Source organism: Pelodiscus sinensis, chromosome 3 (genome assembly GCF_052426305.1).
Source record: "Pelodiscus sinensis isolate ZL-2025 chromosome 3, ASM5242630v1, whole genome shotgun sequence".
NCBI classification, from domain to species: domain Eukaryota; kingdom Metazoa; phylum Chordata; order Testudines; family Trionychidae; genus Pelodiscus; species Pelodiscus sinensis.
The window spans coordinates 77699055-77718476 of record NC_143054.1 but is presented as its reverse complement, the minus strand read 5'-3'; the positions used below and the strand labels follow the sequence as shown (position 1 = coordinate 77718476).

Sequence of the window (19422 nt, the reverse complement as noted above, 5' to 3'; positions counted from 1 at the left end):
AAATCTCAGAATTCAGGCACATGGTAAGCTTGTGTACATCATGTGAGGAATATAGAGGGGGAACACACATCTCAAAGAACCTCCTGTTGCAGGTAAATAACCTCCCTTTCTTTTTCTGCCTGGAGATTATATTACAAGTTGTACTTATTTTTCATATGCAAGCTAAATAAACCTAAATTGCATTATGTTTGCAGGAATACTGATGGCTTCTGATGGTTTAATAAAATGGGTATTATGAGCAGCTTGAGATGTATTAATTTTGGCCTGTATTTTCCTGGCAGTCAGCCTTGCCCTTATCGCAACAACCATAAATTATAACTACTGCTGGGTGCATGCTTATGAAAGATAATACAGTGATTTCTAGGACTATACTCCATGTATGTCTTGTAACACAAATAAAATATGTTTATAAAAATTATTCAGAAATGTTTTGGCAAGGTTTTTTTGTTAAAACAGAAACCTTGAAGTTATTTTCTTTTAAATGGCCAACATACTCTGTTTGATTCTATTAGACATACATTCAGAGCTTAGATTTAATTAAACAAATTGTCTTTAAGAAGACAGTGTACAATGTTTGTGTTTCAGATTTTGGTTTTATTTCATTTATAATTTGGCGAAATCCATAATATTAAAATATATTCATAATTTCACAAAGATGTAGGGTCACTAGTAATGTCAACTTTCTTTCATGGTCAGCTGTGAAAACTCAAAACTTCTTTTGAATTTGTGGGTAGGGATATTAGGTTTGATATAACGTGTTAAAGTCAAATGTATTTTGGTGAAGACTGCTAATTTTTCTAGGATGTGAAAAACAGTGGATCTTCCACTGTAGTTAATGAGATTATTTCCACTGACTTTCAAAGTATTAACTTGTTTTGGATTTAATTAAGTAGGCAAATCCATTATTCTTATTTTGTTCATATTCCAATGATATTTTAAAACAACAACAAAAATGTGTAGTATAAGCATTTCAACTATACCAACAGCACTATTATAATAAAGGTATGTTCCTTCTTAAACCTGTGTTTTTAAGATTTTATAATTTAACTATAAAGACATGCACTTCCCAAATACTTGTCATAAAAGGTATCTGGCTTCGAGAAAATAATTATCCCTTTACCAACATGAAACAAATTTGTTTCAGATTTTTATTAAATAATGAGAACAAATGAGATTTTTATTAAATCATGAGAACAAGTAAATTAATGTGAAAAGTTTGTGGTTTCAGATGGCTTTTGAACTGCTCCTGTACTCTCACTATGCTTTGTTTTCAAACTTGCACTTCTCAAACCACTGATCCATTTTTCACACTACTCCCTGGGTATTTGAGGGTCTGTCTAATTAAGGCCTGATCCAAATTACAGTTAAACGAGTAGTGAAATACCTCTAGACTTCAGTGAGAGCAGGATAGAAACATACATTTTATTATGCAAATAGCAATAATGGCATTTCATTAGTAGGAGTTCACTATATTTGAAAAAACTGTGCATTTAGAGGTTGGCCAATTGAACATATTACTTTAATATTTAGAGAGAGATATCTTGATACATTGGTGAATTAAAGATATTGTCTTAATTGTGCTTATGAATTTTTAGATCTTTAATGTTTTCTTAATAACATTTTACTTGAACTTAAGCTACAGTCTTGGAGAAGGATGAGTTTTGTGTCAGTTATTTTTTTTTATTAAAGCTAACTTAATTCCCTATATTTTCTGTATATGTTAGGATTAGCTTTTTCTCACTGATAATTTCCTCATATGCATATGGCAGTGATTTCTTAAATAACATGTTAGAAACTTGTTGACCAGCTAGATTTGCATTAGTCAAATTTCAATTTTCACAGAATTATGTTAGTGTACTAAATATTTTACATAATTAAGAAGCACATTTTTTGTCGCCCACTTTTCTAGAAATGGTAGAATACAAGTGATTTTTGACTGCCAGACCTAACATCTGTCCTGACCCTTATTAAGATATAAACCTGATTTTTCAAACTTCATTTTAGCTTATGGTTTCATTATATATTTCTTGTTAGAAGGGCTGTTGAGTGACATCATCAGAGTGCATCAGGGTGCAGTGAGGAGGAATCTTCAAAAGTATATCCATGATCCATTCCGTCCAGTGCAATTTGCTACAAAGCATACGCTATACTTGCTCAATAACAGGACTTGTTTCTTCCAGGATGGCTACAATAAATTAGTTACAGTCAATAAAAATTGAACCACAAGGAGTTCATATTCCTTAACTACCTGACCATATGAGCTTATTGCTATAATCATCACACCATTTCCTTCCTGCTAGATGTTGTTCCCCCCTTTTTATGTCATAGGTGAAATTACATTTTTGTAAGCTCTTTGAGGTTGTGACCTCACTTTTCTGTTTGTCCTTTTAATGCATTGAGCACACTTCTAAAAAATCGGGAAATGGAGCATTTGAATATCATTGGTTGTAAATAAGTCTCTGTAACTTTGGATCAGCAAAGTTTTGGCATGTGTTTGAGCTCTGTTAAATTCACCTTCTATGTGACCTAGGACAATACATTTTACCTCTGTGTACTTCAGTTTCCCCAGTTGGTAAAATGGAGATGATGATACCGCCCTTTGTAAAGTGGTTTGAGGTCTTCTGCTGAAAAGTGCCCTATACGAATGAGCTAGCAATTATTTATTATTAAACAGGACTTCAGCATGTGCTTAAAGCTAAACAGGTGTTTAAGTACTTTGCATATGAGGACCTATTTGCTGTACTTTCAGTAAGACTGGAAACTTGACATTATTAAAAATAGAACATTATAACAGATTTTTACAGTTGTCACAGTTCTCCAATGAAGGAAGGTAAGTATGTCAATATATATATAAGCTGTCTGTCTTGGTTGTAGCACTCTATCTGATGGAAAATAGAGATAAAAATGAGTGGAAGGCATTAAAATGCCAAACATTAGCCTCCTCCTCCCCCAAAGTGATATGATTGATTCCTTTCTTAAAGCTTAATTTACTGCAGGCTTGCTAACTTTTTATTTTTAAAAACAGGTAACAACGGAACGACCTTTTATACAGAAGTTATTTCGTCCAGTTGCTGCAAATGGACAACTAAATACACTGGGAGACCTCCTAAAAGAAGTTTGTCCTTCTGCAGTTACTCCAGAAGGTACTTTATAAACAGCATGATGCAGTATTTTGTACTGTTCTTTATTTATGTAGATCAGTGGTCATCATTCAGTAAATCTCGGAGGCAGTGTTCCCAGCCCCTCCTCAGTTCCCTCAATATTCAGCAAGGAGCATGCACTGGTGCTACAGCTTCCTGCTCCTTACAAAATTGGAGCCAAAGCCGGCTTCTTGCGGGGGAGGGAGGAGGCCAGTCCCAAAGCTCTGTGCCAGAACCAGCTTTTTAGGAAGCATGTGCTCATTGCTCCTCCCTCCCCACAGCAGCACACTGCTTTCTTATCTTCCCTTCCTTCCCCCATGCTCCGGTGAGGCAGGGTGGGTTAAGATGATAGCAGAGGATTGTATGAGGGGTGGTTTGATTTCTTAAAGAAGCAGCACATGTGCTTCTTCCAATACTGCCTGTAGATCCTGCCTGAGAGATACTCATCCCTGGAGACCCCCAGGTACTGACTGAACTACTCCTGCCCCCTCTCCTCTGGCTAGAGACCCACCAGCACCCTAATTTTTCTGTGGATCACTGGCCCTTGGCCCAAAAAAGGCTCCTTGCCCCGCCCATAAATAAAGATAATGTTGAAACCTTTTGTGTTGGGCATATTTTATTTAAAAGTGAAGCCTGGCCAACAAGTCCCCATTGGGGCCAAGCCTTCATCTGGTTGCAGCATCATAACATTCCTGTACCTCCCCCACACTCCCCAATCTTGAGTCCATCATATACCTGAACCCCCTGCCCTGAGTCTCTCTCAGCCTCAAACTCCTGCACCCTTCCACATCCCCAGATTTCTGCCACAACACTCCTGCACCACCCACACACCACTGTGTCTTGGGCCCCTCATACGTGCCAACCCAAACTCCTGCATCCCCACATCAACAAGACTGGCTTGCTCCAGCACCCCAACCCTCCACCTGACTCCAATACTCTCCAGCCTGGAGCCCCATCTCAAGCCAGCATCCCCTTCTCCACTTCTTTCTGCACCCAAATTCCCTCCCAGAGCTTGTACTTCTCATCCCTTCCCACACCCAAATCCTTCATTCCCGCCCCAGATCCCGCACCTCTTGTCTCAACCCAGTGAGAGTGAGTAAGGGCTGGGGACAGGAAATGATGGAGAGGAAGGAAATGGAGAAGATGGGGCCTCAAGGAAGGGGTGGGGTCTCAGGGAAGGAATGGGATAGACCTTGGCTTGCCCTGACATTTAAGAAGTGATCTTGAGTGTTGAAAGGTTGGAGGCCACTGATGTAGATTTTTTTTAGTGCTATGCCTGAAGTAGTAGAAGTGTGAGCTGTGATACTGAAGGTTCCAGATTTGTATTTGCTGCTGATGCATTATGGTAGTAGAGATGGGAAGGAGTTACTTCTGCACCAATTGTTCTCCAAAAAATTTAAAATTCTGCCACAATATTTTAAAATTCTGCATGCTTTATTTGTCAGAATAATGCAGTATTGTCACATGGGTTTAAATTATGTAGGTAATGTATTTACACTACAGGTTAAACCTCCCAAACCTGGGACTTTCTGGTCTGGCAACAACCGTGGTCCGGCTGGTCAGCTGAGCCAGGCAACATTCATAGTTTGCCAGTGGCTCAGCCAGGCAGTGGCTGGGAACCCTTGTCCTGGCTGGGGAACCCCCACTGTCAGCGCAGTCAGATGGAGAATGGGAAGCCCCTGACCTGGTCAGGAAACCCCCAGGGTTACCCAACTTGAAGCCCCCATCCATGGAACCTCAGGGAACCCCCAGTGGGAGCAGGACTTGCCCTGGAAGTGGGACTGGTGGCAGTGGCCATATGGCCCTGGCCAGGGAACCCTGAGAAACGTGCAGCAGCAGACCAAAGTGGCTGGGTGCCTCAGCCAGGTAATTCCCCGACACGTATAAGGGGGGCTAGGGAACCCTCGGTGACTGCAGTGCCAGGAGGTGGCAGGAGAGCGTTGGACAGAGAGCCCCGGGGAGCCCGAAGTAGCAGCAGGACCAGCAGTGTCTGAGTGGGGCTGGCATCAGCCGGGGGCCCTGGCAGGGGAACTCTGGCAGCAGTGAGTGGGGATGCAAGGTGGGAGCCCCAGACTTGGGACCCTCAGGGAGAGGAGCCAGGGAGTGGGGCATCCAGCAGTGGAGCATTGATCTGCCTTGGTCCAGCAAACTCCCTGGTTCAGGACTGCTCAGGTCCTGAGGGTGCCACACCAGCAAGGTCCAACCTCTACAATACAATGGCTGAAGAATCGAAGTGGGGAGCATTGGAGGAAATCCCCCAAATCCCGTGGTTTGCAGTAATGTAACTAGGTTTGACTCTCTTTATTTCTAGTTAGTAATCAGCAAGTATATGCAACCAGAGGCTCAGTGTTATATTATAGGCAACAAAAGAGCAAGCGAGGGCTGGGGGAATCAGACTCACAATTTATGCTAGCTACTGATCATCTCTACAAAGGTCAGTAGCAAACATTTCATGGAACACATTTTGGTAAGAAATTCTTCCAGTCCAATAATTTACACCAGTTTTAATCATGAAAGTGTACCTTAAGTATGTATAAGCCATACTGTCCTTTACAACACTCTGGCAGTGAAAAAAGAGCCATAAAACTTTTACAACTTGTCTTATATTCCTTTGGGAATTCATGAAGACAGTGGGAAAAATTCACAAAGCAGGTAGGCTGCTACATTCTGCTCTGCCTAAGGGGACTGAGTCTGCCACCCTCCTACCTTCTCAGAAACACTCCAAAGCTTTACACCTCTACGGAGAGAGTGGCAAAATAGTAATTAAGAGGGACAAAATGTCCCTTTCTCTCACAGAAATACCCATGCACCTTTATACCTCTGCAGTATTTTACATCTCTACCAACTGTGCTGGGTACGTGAACCAACCTGTCTGTTCTGTTGGGAAGAGAATCTCTTGTGGCTTCCCTTTGCCTGAATTAGAAGTAATTTTTCTGTGGGGAAGAAACTAAATCTTCAGAGGACATGAATTTTGCCTATGCATAGTGATGCAGAATTCCCCCAGGAGAACAGTGTTGTGAAGAGCTAAAGTGCACAATACAACTTATTTTAGACAAATATTTTCAGAATTTCCAAGGTAAATTAGGAGATTAAGTTCTGTTTTTCAGAAGCAATTTTAGGAGCCTAAGACTTTAGTTATTTGGGTACTTTTAAAAGTTAACTTTTTGCCATATTCATTCTTAAAAAAAAAAAAGAAAAATTTCATTCAAAATATTCTGTCTAAAGAATATTATTTTGGGTGCAGAATCAAGTAACTGAGATTTAGGAAATGCCAAGTTTACAATTACACGTGCAAAATTAATTCTGCTTCTGTCATATATTTATGGGCACTACATGATCATGTAATTAAAAACATTTTTTTCTGCAGGGCTGTGGTCTCATTCAGTGTCCAAAAATGGACACTCAAGACAGAATTAAGGTTGCTGGAACAACCTAAACAACCTGGTATTTCATAACTTTTGAGTGTTTGATCTTTCAGTCTAAATTTAGTTTTAACTGTTTTGTATGCAATAATATGCATATTACATTAAAAGCTATTTCCTAAATTTGATTTAATCGGTGAATATCTCTTCACAAATGTTAAAAGGAAGATTCAGAAGAGAATCACAGTTATACAGGTTTCTTATGTGATCAAGTGCCTCCCATAGGTTTCTATAGTATTTCTTATTCCCAAAACCAGAATGAATTATTCTACAATGAACATTTCCTTTACTTACTAATTTATTGTTTTTGATTTTGCTTTGAATGCTTGTCCCATTGTTGGTGTGTACTCGAGACAGACACATTTAGTCAACAGTGTCCATTGAGGATTGCTGCCACTGGGATACTTTATTCAGTGCAACTTTTGGTACCACTCCAGTATCTACTTCATCTTTGGCACTAGGAAGAACTCATTCACTCCAGACCAAAACTCCACCTCAGAATGAGGAATATTGGTTCTTCTCATCTGGACCAGAGGATAGTAAAGAACCTTTGTCTATCAGATTCTTTTGATCAAGATACTTAGGCCCTTCTACACCAGGCAGGCTGTCTAGGTCTGTTTTTTTCATAGACAAAAGAGCTCTTGTAGCAAGAGACTCTTGATACTTTCCTCAGCTACTAGTCCCATAGGCATACCACTCAATACCCATGGTACTACTTGGGCCTTTTGAGGAACTCCCCAGCATAGGGGAATGAGATCAGCGGCCCACTTGAGACCCAAATCAGTCTCCTAAACTACTAGGAAAGAAAGATGTACCTCTACCACTGTGGGTCCAACCTAAGATAAACATCTCACTGTCAGATGAGGAGTATTCAGTAGAGGATCCTATCCTTGCTCATATCTTTCTCTTTTCTTGGTGAGGTAGTTGCAGAACCTAATGAGAAGAGTTGTCTTTATTACCTAGATATTCTCCACACTTTTTTGTTCTGAGTTTTCTTGCCCTTCCCATAACTGAACACTTATTAAACTGAGCTATTTTAGGGTGGCAGAGTCCTGCTTAATTGATCCCTCAACAAAAAGAGTGGATCACCATAATCAGGTTCTATTAAATAAGTTTGCATCTATCTGCCTCTGGTTCTCAAGTAATAGCAGCAGTCACTGAAACAACTCAAAAATGGTAGCAGAATCCAATGCTAAAAAAAACAAAAAACTTAGATCTCTGGCAGGAAAAAATCTGTTCTACCTTCAATCTGAAAATGAGGCTGTAAAGTTATACTGATAAATTATGACTGCTCTTAGGATTCTGTCAAAATATGCTGTGAAATTCCAGACCTCTGAGGGAAGGATTAAAATCAGTTATCCCCAGGAGTCAGCTGGTAGCAAGAACATCACTGCGGGTTGCCCTTGATGCAAAAGACACAGTCCTCAGGTTTGTAGCTACATCTGTAGCAATGCACAGATTGTCCCGGCTCCACTTCTCTGGAATACCTAAGGAAATGCAAATAACTATTCTGGGCCTTCCTTTCGAGATTTGTAATCTGTTTATTGAAAAGACTAAGATGAGGCCTTGCCCGTTCATAAATCTTGAAGGTCAACATTCAGATCTTTGGGCACTTAAATACTGGCTCCCAAACTGAAATAATAACAAGCCATAGTCTTACCATAACATTAATAGGAAAAAACCCATCATTATGTGGACATACTGATAATTATCTAATTTAATTCATGCTAATTAAAACCAATCTAAAATCTGTAAAATAGTTTTAAACAGTTGTTACATAATTTATTCAGAATCAGGTAAATATGATTGTGATTTTTTTATGTATGAAAAATTAACTTGGAATTCGACATATTTTTCTTGCAATTTTTTTGTTCTTTAAACACCTGTTCATACTTGCTAACACATGAAGACAATCATCTCCAAAAATAATAAAAGAAAAACAATTCTGAGCTTTGCTGACAAGAGCTGCTTTTTCCTTGGGCAGCACTACATTTGGAGAATAACATTAGTTCCTGTCTTGAATTAACCGGGCAAAGGATGTCTGCAAGCACATGCACACTGTTTCTTGTGCAGGGAAGCGTAATAACTTGTTTATCACATTTAAAGTGACAAATTGTGAGATTCTCCAGATGCTATTGAGACTGAGATTTTTGGTAACAGGAAATCTACAACAAATATGGATGAGAAATGATAACATGATTCAACTTGGGAAAAAAATCTAAAACTCAAATTATATAGAAGGTAGGTACTTGGAAAGCAGTCATTCAGAAAGTATCTGTGACAGAGTTCTACAACAGAAATGTCAATGTCCATTGTTTAGGAGGCCATAGTGATTTAAAAAAAATATTTTATGGACAATCCTCTCATGACAGACTGATTTGGTGATCTCTCCTTCCTCTAATGCAGCGATGGGTAACCTAGGTTAATGAGAGACCCTCTTTCATTTCATGGGCTGCAGTATTGTTGTAACCAAGTCAGTTTCCCAGGATACATCGGTTTTGCTAAGCACACTTGCATACCTAGAATTTGTAGAGTGCACTTATTGCATCGTAGCAGCGGTTTGATTGGATGCAGTGGGAGCGCACCAGCTCTCACAGTTAATGTTTTGTGCACATTCAGCGCTCACCTCTCTTCACATGTCCTTGCTTTATGTGTGTGTGTGTGTGTCACTTTAGTATTATTCATAAGAAAAAAAACTATGTAGATGGAAATCAGCAGAATCTGGCAAACTCGCATATGGGCAAAAGTAAACAAAATGTCTCACAGGCCAGATGCAAAACCCCGATGGGCCACATGTGGCCTGCAGGCCACAGATTGCCCACCCCTGCTCTAATGTGTATGTATGTGTGTGTGTGTGTGTGTATATATATATATATATATATATATATATATATATACTTCTGCAATTAAAATAAATACAGATAGATAAGCTAGTAGCATAGTCTTATATTAAGGTTGCATGACATTTTCCCTTATTTTCCCTGATTTAAATTTCTGGTAACTTTGCCAAAATGTAATTGTTCAGGATGAAGTTTTAAGTGCTGTGGGTATCTCAAACTGATTAATTCTCTCAATTAAAGTCAAAACAGTCGAGCCATATCCAGTAACAAGTTAGGGGAAAATACATTGTTTTGCCCTTGTTATAAGAAAAAGTCTAACTACCTTTTATTTGAGAAGATCTAACATCTTCATGCTTTGGACTTGAAATTTGGCAGAAGTGTATGGTTTTTGCTGTCGCCAAGATAATCTGTCTAAATCTGGTCAAGTTATAAACTTTTAAGAAATCATAATCCACGCATGCAGTTTACACCAGTAGACTGCTTAGATTTTAGTATCGAATTCCTCAAAGATTCTGTCTGGGCTGCTGCATTCTGTTCCGGGTCCAAACATTTCAACTGAGAGAAGGGGGATCCTCTCCAGAATTCTGTGACCCTTCTTCTGGACTCTAGCAGGTGTAGGAGGAAGGTGTCTGATTTGAATTCAGATGTGACAAGAGTTGGACCCATGGGAGACTGGTGAAATTAATTGGTACAAGTAGCCAGGAGAAGAATGGGATTGTCTGGACAGGGAGACTTGAACTGGGAGTAATTGGGAGCTTGAAATCTGATGAAAAGCTGGGGGAAACTAGGACTGGCTGGGCAGGAGACTTGGATTGAGGATCAATGGGAGGGGAATGGGAGATGGATATGGTGCAGTGCAGAGAGAGAACTGGCGCTGTCTGGGCAAAGGGTCTAGGACAGGGAGCCTGGGTGGGAAGAGAGGATCACAGGAAAGAAGACTAGTATTGGAAATTAGTGGGGTTAAGTTGTGGGAACTGTAGGCTAGAGTCAGGGAGAGAGACTAGATGAAGAGCCAGGAGGAGGGTTAAAAATGAGGACTTACTGGGGAAGGAGACTGTGATGAGAAACTTTAGGAGTAGAAAATGAGACTGGCTAGGCGAGGAGAATGAAATTGAGATGAGGGGCTGAAGTGGTGAACAGATAGGACTGGAAAAAGGAAAGGTTGGAGGGGATGGGTCAAAATGAGTCACACTTGGGGAAGAATGGGGCAGAAGTCTGTGCCCACTAGGCAACACTACTCTCCAGAGATTGGAGTAGAACCCAGGATTCCTGAGGCTAAGTCTACAAAGCATCATTATTTTGGAATAACTGATGTGATTCTGAAATAACTACTTGCTGTGTAGACACAGATTGTTATTTCGACATAATGTTGAAATAATGTCGAGCTGGAAGACTTCTTATTCCGGCTCCTATAACCAGTCGGAGGAAGAATGCTCTAACTCAGACTTCCTGCTGTGAACAGAGTGCCAAAAGCCTAAATAAGCTATTTTGACTTAAGCTATTCAATTGACGTAGCTCAAGTTGCGTAGCTTATTTCGGCTTTAGCCCTTCTGTGTAGACGTGTCCTGAATCTCTCCATTCGTCTGCTATCAGCAAATAACTATGAAGCACACTGGCAAAGTGTCCAGTTCCTGTTAAGTGCTACATGTATATAAAATATGCTCTTGCTTTAACTACAGTAAGGAACATCTAAGGAAAGACACCAGTCTGTTCAACATTACATTTTGGTGAAGGTAGAAAGGAGTTAAAATGAAGTAAAATACAGGTTTATCTGGAAAAACACTCTCTTTGTAGTGTCTTGAGACCTATTTTTGCCATTTAAAAAAACTGAATATCATGTAGAAAGCAGACATTTTTTCTACAGTTACCATGACTAAATAATTCTGGATGCATTTTTAATTTTCAATTTACTAGCATTATTGAAGTCTTTGTAAAACTTGTTTTCATTTTTGTCTCGTGCTGCTTTGAGGTCTCAAATGGTAAGCATTTGGGTGCGATGATGCAAACATTAGGCTATCCAGCTATCCAAATTTTCACAGCATAGTTGTTCATTCAGAAAATCTGTGAATTGACCTCATTCTGCAAAAATGTCAATAGTGCTTTTAAAAATTAAAACAGGATCAAAAAAGACTTTCAGAATTTTTCTTTTAAGTAGGTTTTTGATATGTTATACTGAGTGATGTCATAAAATTAGTGTTCCTTAGAGGTCAACTGTTTTAAATTAACTTACAACTTTTATTAATAAGTTATGTAAAAGACTACATGTTATTTGTTGTTCTTCCTCAGTTTTCTAAGCACTGATTTACAGTAAATTATTTAGATAGACAATTGTATTTTGAAGATACTTGCTTCCTAATTGCTCTTGTCTCAAGTAATAAGTACTGTAACAGGCCAGAATACATGTTGTTGAACATCTCTAGATGGGAAACTAATGTAGCTGCCCCGTAGCCCCTCATCTCCACTTGCCCAGGGTGGGGTTAAATTAGCTCAATGGGATAAAAGCACATCCATGGAGTCCTGACCAATTTGGGAAAGAGCAGCATTACCCCTTCATAGCCTTGTAAATGAACTTAGGCAGAGTTTGGAGGTCCTTAGTCCCACTGCCCAATAAGCTTATTAATGCCCTACATGAGCATCTCATTAGCTTGATGACACCCTCAGTGTGTAAGGAGATGTAAATTGCCTTGTCCTCCCCACGCAATAATGACATTTGTGCCTGTTTTCTTTGTCCCACTTGACCTGTCTCTTGGACTTCCTTTCACTAAGCACCTTCCCCACCCCACCTCCATTTCTCACTGCTAGATTTCCCAGTTTTCACTAGCTGAAACCCAGAGCTCCTTTAAGGGCCTTTAACTGGCAGCTAAAGGTGTGGGGGTTTGTCTTCTTTCGAGCACATGAAATGCTAGTGTTGTTTTGATAGTCACTTGTCATATCTATGCAGCCTGAATCTAGTTCAGGTTCACTAAGGTAATGAGCCAGAACTACTGCAGCAGACCCAGCCGTTGGCTGAATATTATTTGATTGATCCTTTACTGAGTGTTGCATAGTAAGGGAAGACTACCTTTATCTGATGCAAAAAGTTGTTCCTTGATTAAACACCCTTCCTTCTCAACCAACCCTCTACCCTCCCACACCCCTCCTCCACCTGCAAGGGAGGATCTGGAGTCCCTGGTTTGAATCCCTGATGAATTTCACAGGAAGGAGTTAAGAGTTGCCTTTGAAGGATTGCTGTGCCTGTGGAGATATTTAGGAACTGCACTACACTTAGGTTTCCAGATAGTCTGTGTTGGGAGGAGCCACCTATCTGTTTCTCCCATTTTACTGAATAAAACTTGTAGCCTTCCCTGTACGATGGTTGCATTCCAACTAGTGACACATAATATTCAGTTTCCCGTTTTTTAACAATCTATAAAAGTAGTATAGCAGTATTGATTTGTTTTGTTGACATCTAATTAATATCATCTGTTCAACTGTCTTTGGCAAAAGCTTCAGTAATTCCATTTCCTTTTGCTACCTCTCTATAGAAAAGAAAATAAACCTGGGGAAAAAAAGGAAACCAAATCATTATGTAAATAAAAACTACTTAAGATAAAGGTGCATAAGGTGAAATGTTTTTCCCACCTTGTTTCCCTCACATGAAACACTGGGAAGACTGTATAAAGTGATACTTACATTTCCACACGTTAAATCAATTTTTTTACCAAGAGATGGTAGCACAACTCAAGTGGAACCATTTTATTCCACTTCCCTGGCAAAGAACTTCAGATCAGATATAAAAGGATAATTAATGTTGGTATTTTTAAAAGACAATAATAAATGTAAGGAGACTAAAGGTTGTAGTTCTTTGTTTCATTATGATATAGAAGGAGAGAGTGTGTTGACGATACAAACCTAGGACTTAAACACATAGTGATAATGAGCTAACAAACACAGTAAGAAAAGTCAGGGAGGGCATTTGAAAGATAAATAGATTTTAGTTTTGACTGATATTTGATAGTTTTCTCCAGTGTGAAAGACACCCCTTAATATACAGTTATTTTTTAGTTTTTATAGAGGCTTATAAGCTATGGTTGAGTTTCTGGCTTTATCAAAACTTCCATTTTAGAGTTTCAAACTGGAAGCAGCAGGAAAGACCAATCCTTTCATTGGTATAATAAAAGAAGTGAAATATTTGGCAGAGGAACAGACTGAAATTGCATTTAAATTAAGAACAGATTATATTTTCAGTAGATAGTAGGATAGTTGAATGTTACTTCTATATGTCTTGTCGTTAAGCATGGATGAATGGCAAAAAGCTAAGTATTTAAAATGCAGTTTTTTCTTTCCTGGTTACTTATTCTTTGGCCTAAAATGCTCTATGTACCTCCTGTCTACTGAAAAATATCCAGGTACAACAGAGATATTCTTGCCAGTATATACTGTCACAATTCTAATCTGAGGGCATTTTTTTATTCTAAAAGCTACCACTCACAAGAAATGATACAATGATCTTTCCAAATGCCTTATATTAAAAAGAGAGTATTACAGGAAAGGGTCAGAAGATTCCTGCAAGTTACAGGTCTGTCGTTACTCCTCCCCATGACATAGTAATTCTAATACAATTACATGAATTAAGTGAACTGTATCAACTTTCAGAGAAAGAAAATGCTGGCTTTCATTCAGCTTAATAATCTACTTCTAGTGTTAAAATTCCTAGCAATAAGATGAGTTTTTTCATCTTGCAGGAAATCTTCTCTTTTTTGGGTCCTTCATTTACAGCAGTCATCATCTAGAAAAGTAACTTACAGGAAATATGTAAATGTTATATTTAGCAGTAAAATAGGCTTTGTGAAGAAGAAATTCCTAGTCAAAACTGTATGATGAAGGGTCACATTTGAAATGTGGAGAAAGGCTTAGTCCTTTTTACTTTAAATGAAACTTAAAGTCCTTCCCACACTACATCCCATACAAGCAATTGGAGGCTTATCATGACCAGGCCTCACTGAAACATAAAATCTCATAAGCCTGTGTAGGAATATTTCAGAAGTATGTGATTGTGCACAAGATAACAGAAAAACTGAGAGATCAGGGACTTAGAATAGGGTGCCTCAGAGAACCCCCTTGACAGGTCTTAGGAAACTTGTTTGATTCTGAGCTAAAAATGGTATTGTCAGCTAGTCAGTATGACTTCTTATTGTCCAGTCTTGTGCTTATTCTATTTGTTTGTCAGAGGGCAAATGACACTCTTCAGGCACATCAAAATCTGCCAAGCCTCATCTTAGCACAGAAGTGTTAGCTATTTCATAGTTTAGTTTCATTCGAAATGAGAACAAAAATCTAAAATTTTGAAATTCTACGTGAAAGGGCCACTGCAACCTTCACTTTGGGGGAGTCTGCCTGGTGACTGCATAGGACACCTTGGCTCCCAAAGGGACTTTATCGGAATCAAACTATCTTCTGGGAGCAGGCAACAGTCCTATAAAGCTTGCAGAGGAAAAGATGCCAAAGCTTAGAGTGTGATCTGGGAATTGTGGCTCAACAAAGTTTTGGAGATGGAGTCTGCCAGGTGAAAGATAGTTTAATGTATCTATAAAGTGGGATGCAACCCTTGATGTTGACCCTCATACTTCCATTTTTACAGTCCTCCTTTTTCTCTTTTTCTACTGCTCTCCTTCTCTTTCTGCATATCCTGCAGATCCTCTAAATGTCATAGGAAGTTATCCCCTTATGCTAAGAAATCAACAAAAGAAGGGAGAATCCTGGAAAAAGAGATAATGGTAGGTAGAGCAGGTAACACCCTCAAAATTACCATGAAATAGATTAATCCTCTAAGCATAGCTTTTATTATTTCTCACTCTGTTCTAAACCTAAGATCTAGCAGAATTTTCTAACTCTGATCACTATCACTCTGTTAAGTGTCTAAGTTTATTAATAGCTTATCCATTCATTTTTGTGGAAATTTTTTCCTCCTTTCCTTAACAGGCCTCTCGCATGATTGCCTTGCACTCTGAAGTCTGTTTCTGTGAAAATGGCTAGATGCTTCTCTTTATATCAAAGCTCAGGTCTAAAGCAGTCATTGAGTATGCTTCCTAGAGCTAATGACTCCTAATATTACTCTAAAATATTATTTTTTTAATTTGATTTATAATCCTGTTACCTTTTGCATACCGAAGTGCCTACTCCAAGACTTAAGTGAACTAAGTTTGATCATTTTTATATGTATTTTTCCTCCTGTTTTTTGCTCCAATGTGACAAAAACATTGCTGTTTGAATGCTTTAAGTGAACTGCTTTATTTTTAGGATACCTATCACAAACCTATCATCTGATTCAGTTCGTCTATTATCTACTAACTTAAAAGCTGATTTTTTTCGGAGGCTTAAAAGAAGAGTATGGGCCAATGTGAGGGTTACAATGAAAACTCATTTGAAACCTTAAGTATGGAAAAGCTACCTTATATCTCTCCATACACTCTTTCTCAGGAATAACTGCAACATTTTTTCATTGCAGAGCTCTGTAAATATTTTCAGGCGGTAGCAGTATAAAAATAGAAAATGATATTTGAAGTGTGTGTGCAAACTGTATTATGTATTCCTTAAGGCATTTATTTCCCAATAAGTTCAGGCCCGGAAGAAGTTAATGTAAGTATTTTAGAAAGGGTTTGTAATTCTCTGATAAACAGCACTCCCCTTCTGTTTGTGATCACAGGATGAAAGCTCTCTAAGCTTGTATATGTACATTTTTACTGCTACATCATGTAGTGTGCTCTTAAGATTGAGATCTCATTCCCCAGGAAGCATTTCTGTCTAAGATTAATTGCCCTTTTAAAATCCGTGTTTGATGTATTCCTTTGGCTATATCCTGACTTAGTTTAACCCTCTTTGACCTGACCTCACTGACTATTACCGCCATGGCTGAGGCAGAAATCCTTCAGCATGATGTATGCAGTACAGACTTCAGCCTGTGGTTTTCACATCAATGGATTCAATTAACTGGATTTTTACAAAGGTTAAAGAATTTGTCAGTCACAGAACAAAACTCAACAAACTATCTTAGGTTAATTGAGTAGCTCATCCCTATTTACTGTCCTGTTTTGCTTGTCAATTTAAGAACTTGTTAAAAAACCTAGAACAGTAACACAATGCAGCAAAAATGGCAAATGAGTTTATATCCTTCCCCCCCCACAGTTAAATATGAAAATATACAAACATGACATGGTAACCATTAAACTTTTTCTCTGTATAAATTTCCCATCACCTTGCAGGCAAATGTTTTTAACTTATTACTGTAATTACTTTTGAATGTCATGCTCTGAGAAGTGTATTAACCCTTGAAGATAAACTTGCCAGCTTATTCTACTTTGATGAAAACAAGTAAATCTGTTATCATTTGCTGTATTTTCACTTAGCTGGCAATACAAGTAATTGATCCAGTTTTCCATCTTACAAATGGTCATCTTTAAAATGGACATTGTTACTTGTTTAGCTGAAAAGTACATCATAAAATACATCCATTAGAGTTAAAGCATACTTGCATCTATGATTTTAAATGTGGTGATTTAACAAATATTAAGCAAAAATATAATTGGCATTTAAAATAAAGTTCTTACCAGCAGTCCTGGAGTGTGACACATTTGTGTGTATGTGTGTGTGTGAGAGAAAATGTGTGAGAGAGAGAGAGTGGGGAGAGGATATGTGTTTCATCTGTGTGTTTTTTGTATACATGTTCATAAAGAATATTTGATAGCATGATCGTGTGAGAGGTTTTATTGCTTTGAGTTTGTTTGGGCTAACCCATACTGTTGAAAATGATGAAGCCATATTTGTTCTTGCAAACTAATGCTAATAAAACCTTACCATGTGATCTCTTCTTTGTTCTGTCTATACCAGCATTTATGCAAAAGTTGTTTTTAAACATATTTTGGTTTAAATGAATCTGGATATTTAGTTCCCCAGCTGTGTATTCAGGCTGACATAGATCCATGAGGTCAGCCGTTCAACTTTCAGAAAAACAAAAATTGTATAAATTACAAATTTGACAGCTCTAAAGAGACTTTTAAATATCTAAACTTTTTTTTTCCAAATGATGTTGTAGTTCAGGTATGTTCTGTTCAGGCGAGAAACAAATAGGTTCAAACCCACTGTAATGGTTTGGGGGAGATTCCTAGATATCTAGAGTATAAATCTTCCATTTCTGGTTTTGATGTTTTACAAAATGCTGGACCATTTTGTCAGTGGTTCAGGACTAATAGCTAAGGCAGGAAAAGGTTAGGGGAGAGATACGTACTTATGAGAGAAGGGATCTAAGAAAATATTTTTATGAATACTTAAAAAAAATTCTAAAAAAATTCTAAAAAGTGTGTGCATGAAGTTGTGTGGCTGGCCATTGTGGTATGGGTGGTGTCTTGGGCTTAACAGATAGGAGTTCTAAAACATTTATTTAATTTCTAAACATTTTAAACAGTTAATTTTGGTTTGGATTTTGCATTGTTATTGCAGGTTAACTTCCATGGTAGCAAGCCATACTAAAAATTGTAGTAAACACCAGGTATAAAGTTAAAGCATTCTTAACAAGCCTCCCTACTTTCGAGCCTGAGAAGGTAAATGAGTAGTCCTCCCCTACAGAAGGCCCTGTATCAGCTAGTATGCTATGATCTTCAAAAGATTGCTCTGGTCAGTAGAGCTGATGCCAGAAGAGACAGTTTGATCGCTCCTAATAATGGGGAGTCCGGTATTGAAGTGACACAATAGGTCTTTCAACACCATATAGGATTTTAAATATTTTGTTGCTGAGGATAGATAATTAGGTGGCATTGATACCAGAGTAGATGATACCAGTGATAACATCAGTACTGAGGGCCTCAGTGCCAAGAGGTTGGTACCAGTTGATTTAAGGGTTCTGAAGGAGCTGATCCTGAGACACTGTGTTTAGTACTAAATGAACCTTTTTTGGTGCTTGTACTACTCTTTTCCTCTGAAGTGCAAATGACTTTATTTCAAACTGAAAGGGAGTCAGAAGCTGATATTGGTGGGGTTTTTTTGTGTGGGGGGGGGGGGCAAGATGGTGTTGGACATAGGAAAGGATGCTCAGAGGGATTCTGCTCCCTGGTATCTTCCCCTTTGGTCACCTGCCCCTGATACCTATCGATGTACTTAGTCTTCTTGAGCCCTGCAGGGGATGTACCACACTAGAAGACCAATGTTTGCTTCCCAGTCCAGGGTTAGATCCTCTTCTCTACTTCACAAGGTAGCTTTATTAGTCTTTATCACCATCAAAACAACAGATCTGATTTCTTGATTGGGAACAGCTTGCAAATTCTTTTGCATCTTCCCATTATATCCTTTTAATTTGGGAATAATTTTGAATTTTATTGGGCTGATCAGTGGAGCACAATCACTGAACCACTGAGCCCTGTAAATCATGAAATGGGCTATTCCATTAGTTTGAGACCCCTCCCATACACCTTCCCCATCCCTTTTTTGGAACCTTATCTCCTGAGAGCATCCTACATCAGTAGGTATAATCACTTCTGAATCTCAAAACAGTTGATCAGGTTCCTCAAGGGTACAGGAAAACTATCTGAATTCATTACTTTATGATTCCCACAAAGACTGTTGGTGCCTTATACTGAATGAGAGATAAATGAACACCTTCAAGTTCAGGATAGTGATTATGGCCCAATAATTCCAATCAAACATCTGAACAACTGGTTTGCAGCTCTTAAACTCTAGGATGCTTTCATATAGCAGTTCACCCTACTCAGAGAATGTATTGGAGGTTTCAGTTGGGCTATACCCACTAATAGTATAAGCATATTAATAGCATCATGGGAACTTTGAAAATGCCTCAGAAAATAAAAAGGCCACTTATTTCTACATTTGGATCATTGTATAAATATTATTAATACACATTGTATCAGAAGTCCTGTCATTAAATTAGGAGAAAGTCTGCAAAAGATGTCATTGGCCCCCTCCATTGTGATGAAAAAATTGTGGTGATTTATGTCTCTATACTAGGATGAGTAGTCCAGGTAAACAACTTTA

General features: G+C 38.5%; 1 protein-coding gene across 7 annotated transcripts in view; it reads left to right on the top strand.

The window, feature by feature from the left end:
- The window catches only part of ATG5 (autophagy related 5), a 120514-nt gene that overhangs the window by 86844 nt on the left and 14248 nt on the right, over positions 1-19422 (top strand). For 4 of the 7 annotated variants that reach the window (XM_014571188.4, XM_025182321.3, XM_006118471.5 and 1 more), the window contains exon 7: positions 3026-3143. In XM_014571188.4, coding sequence (XP_014426674.1) covers positions 3026-3143 — 118 coding nt within the window. Of the gene's footprint in view, positions 1-3025; positions 3144-3565; positions 9362-15076; positions 15159-19422 lie in introns of those variants that run through there. The other 3 variants (XM_075923950.2, XM_025182322.3, XM_075923951.2) reach the window with 2 other exon arrangements.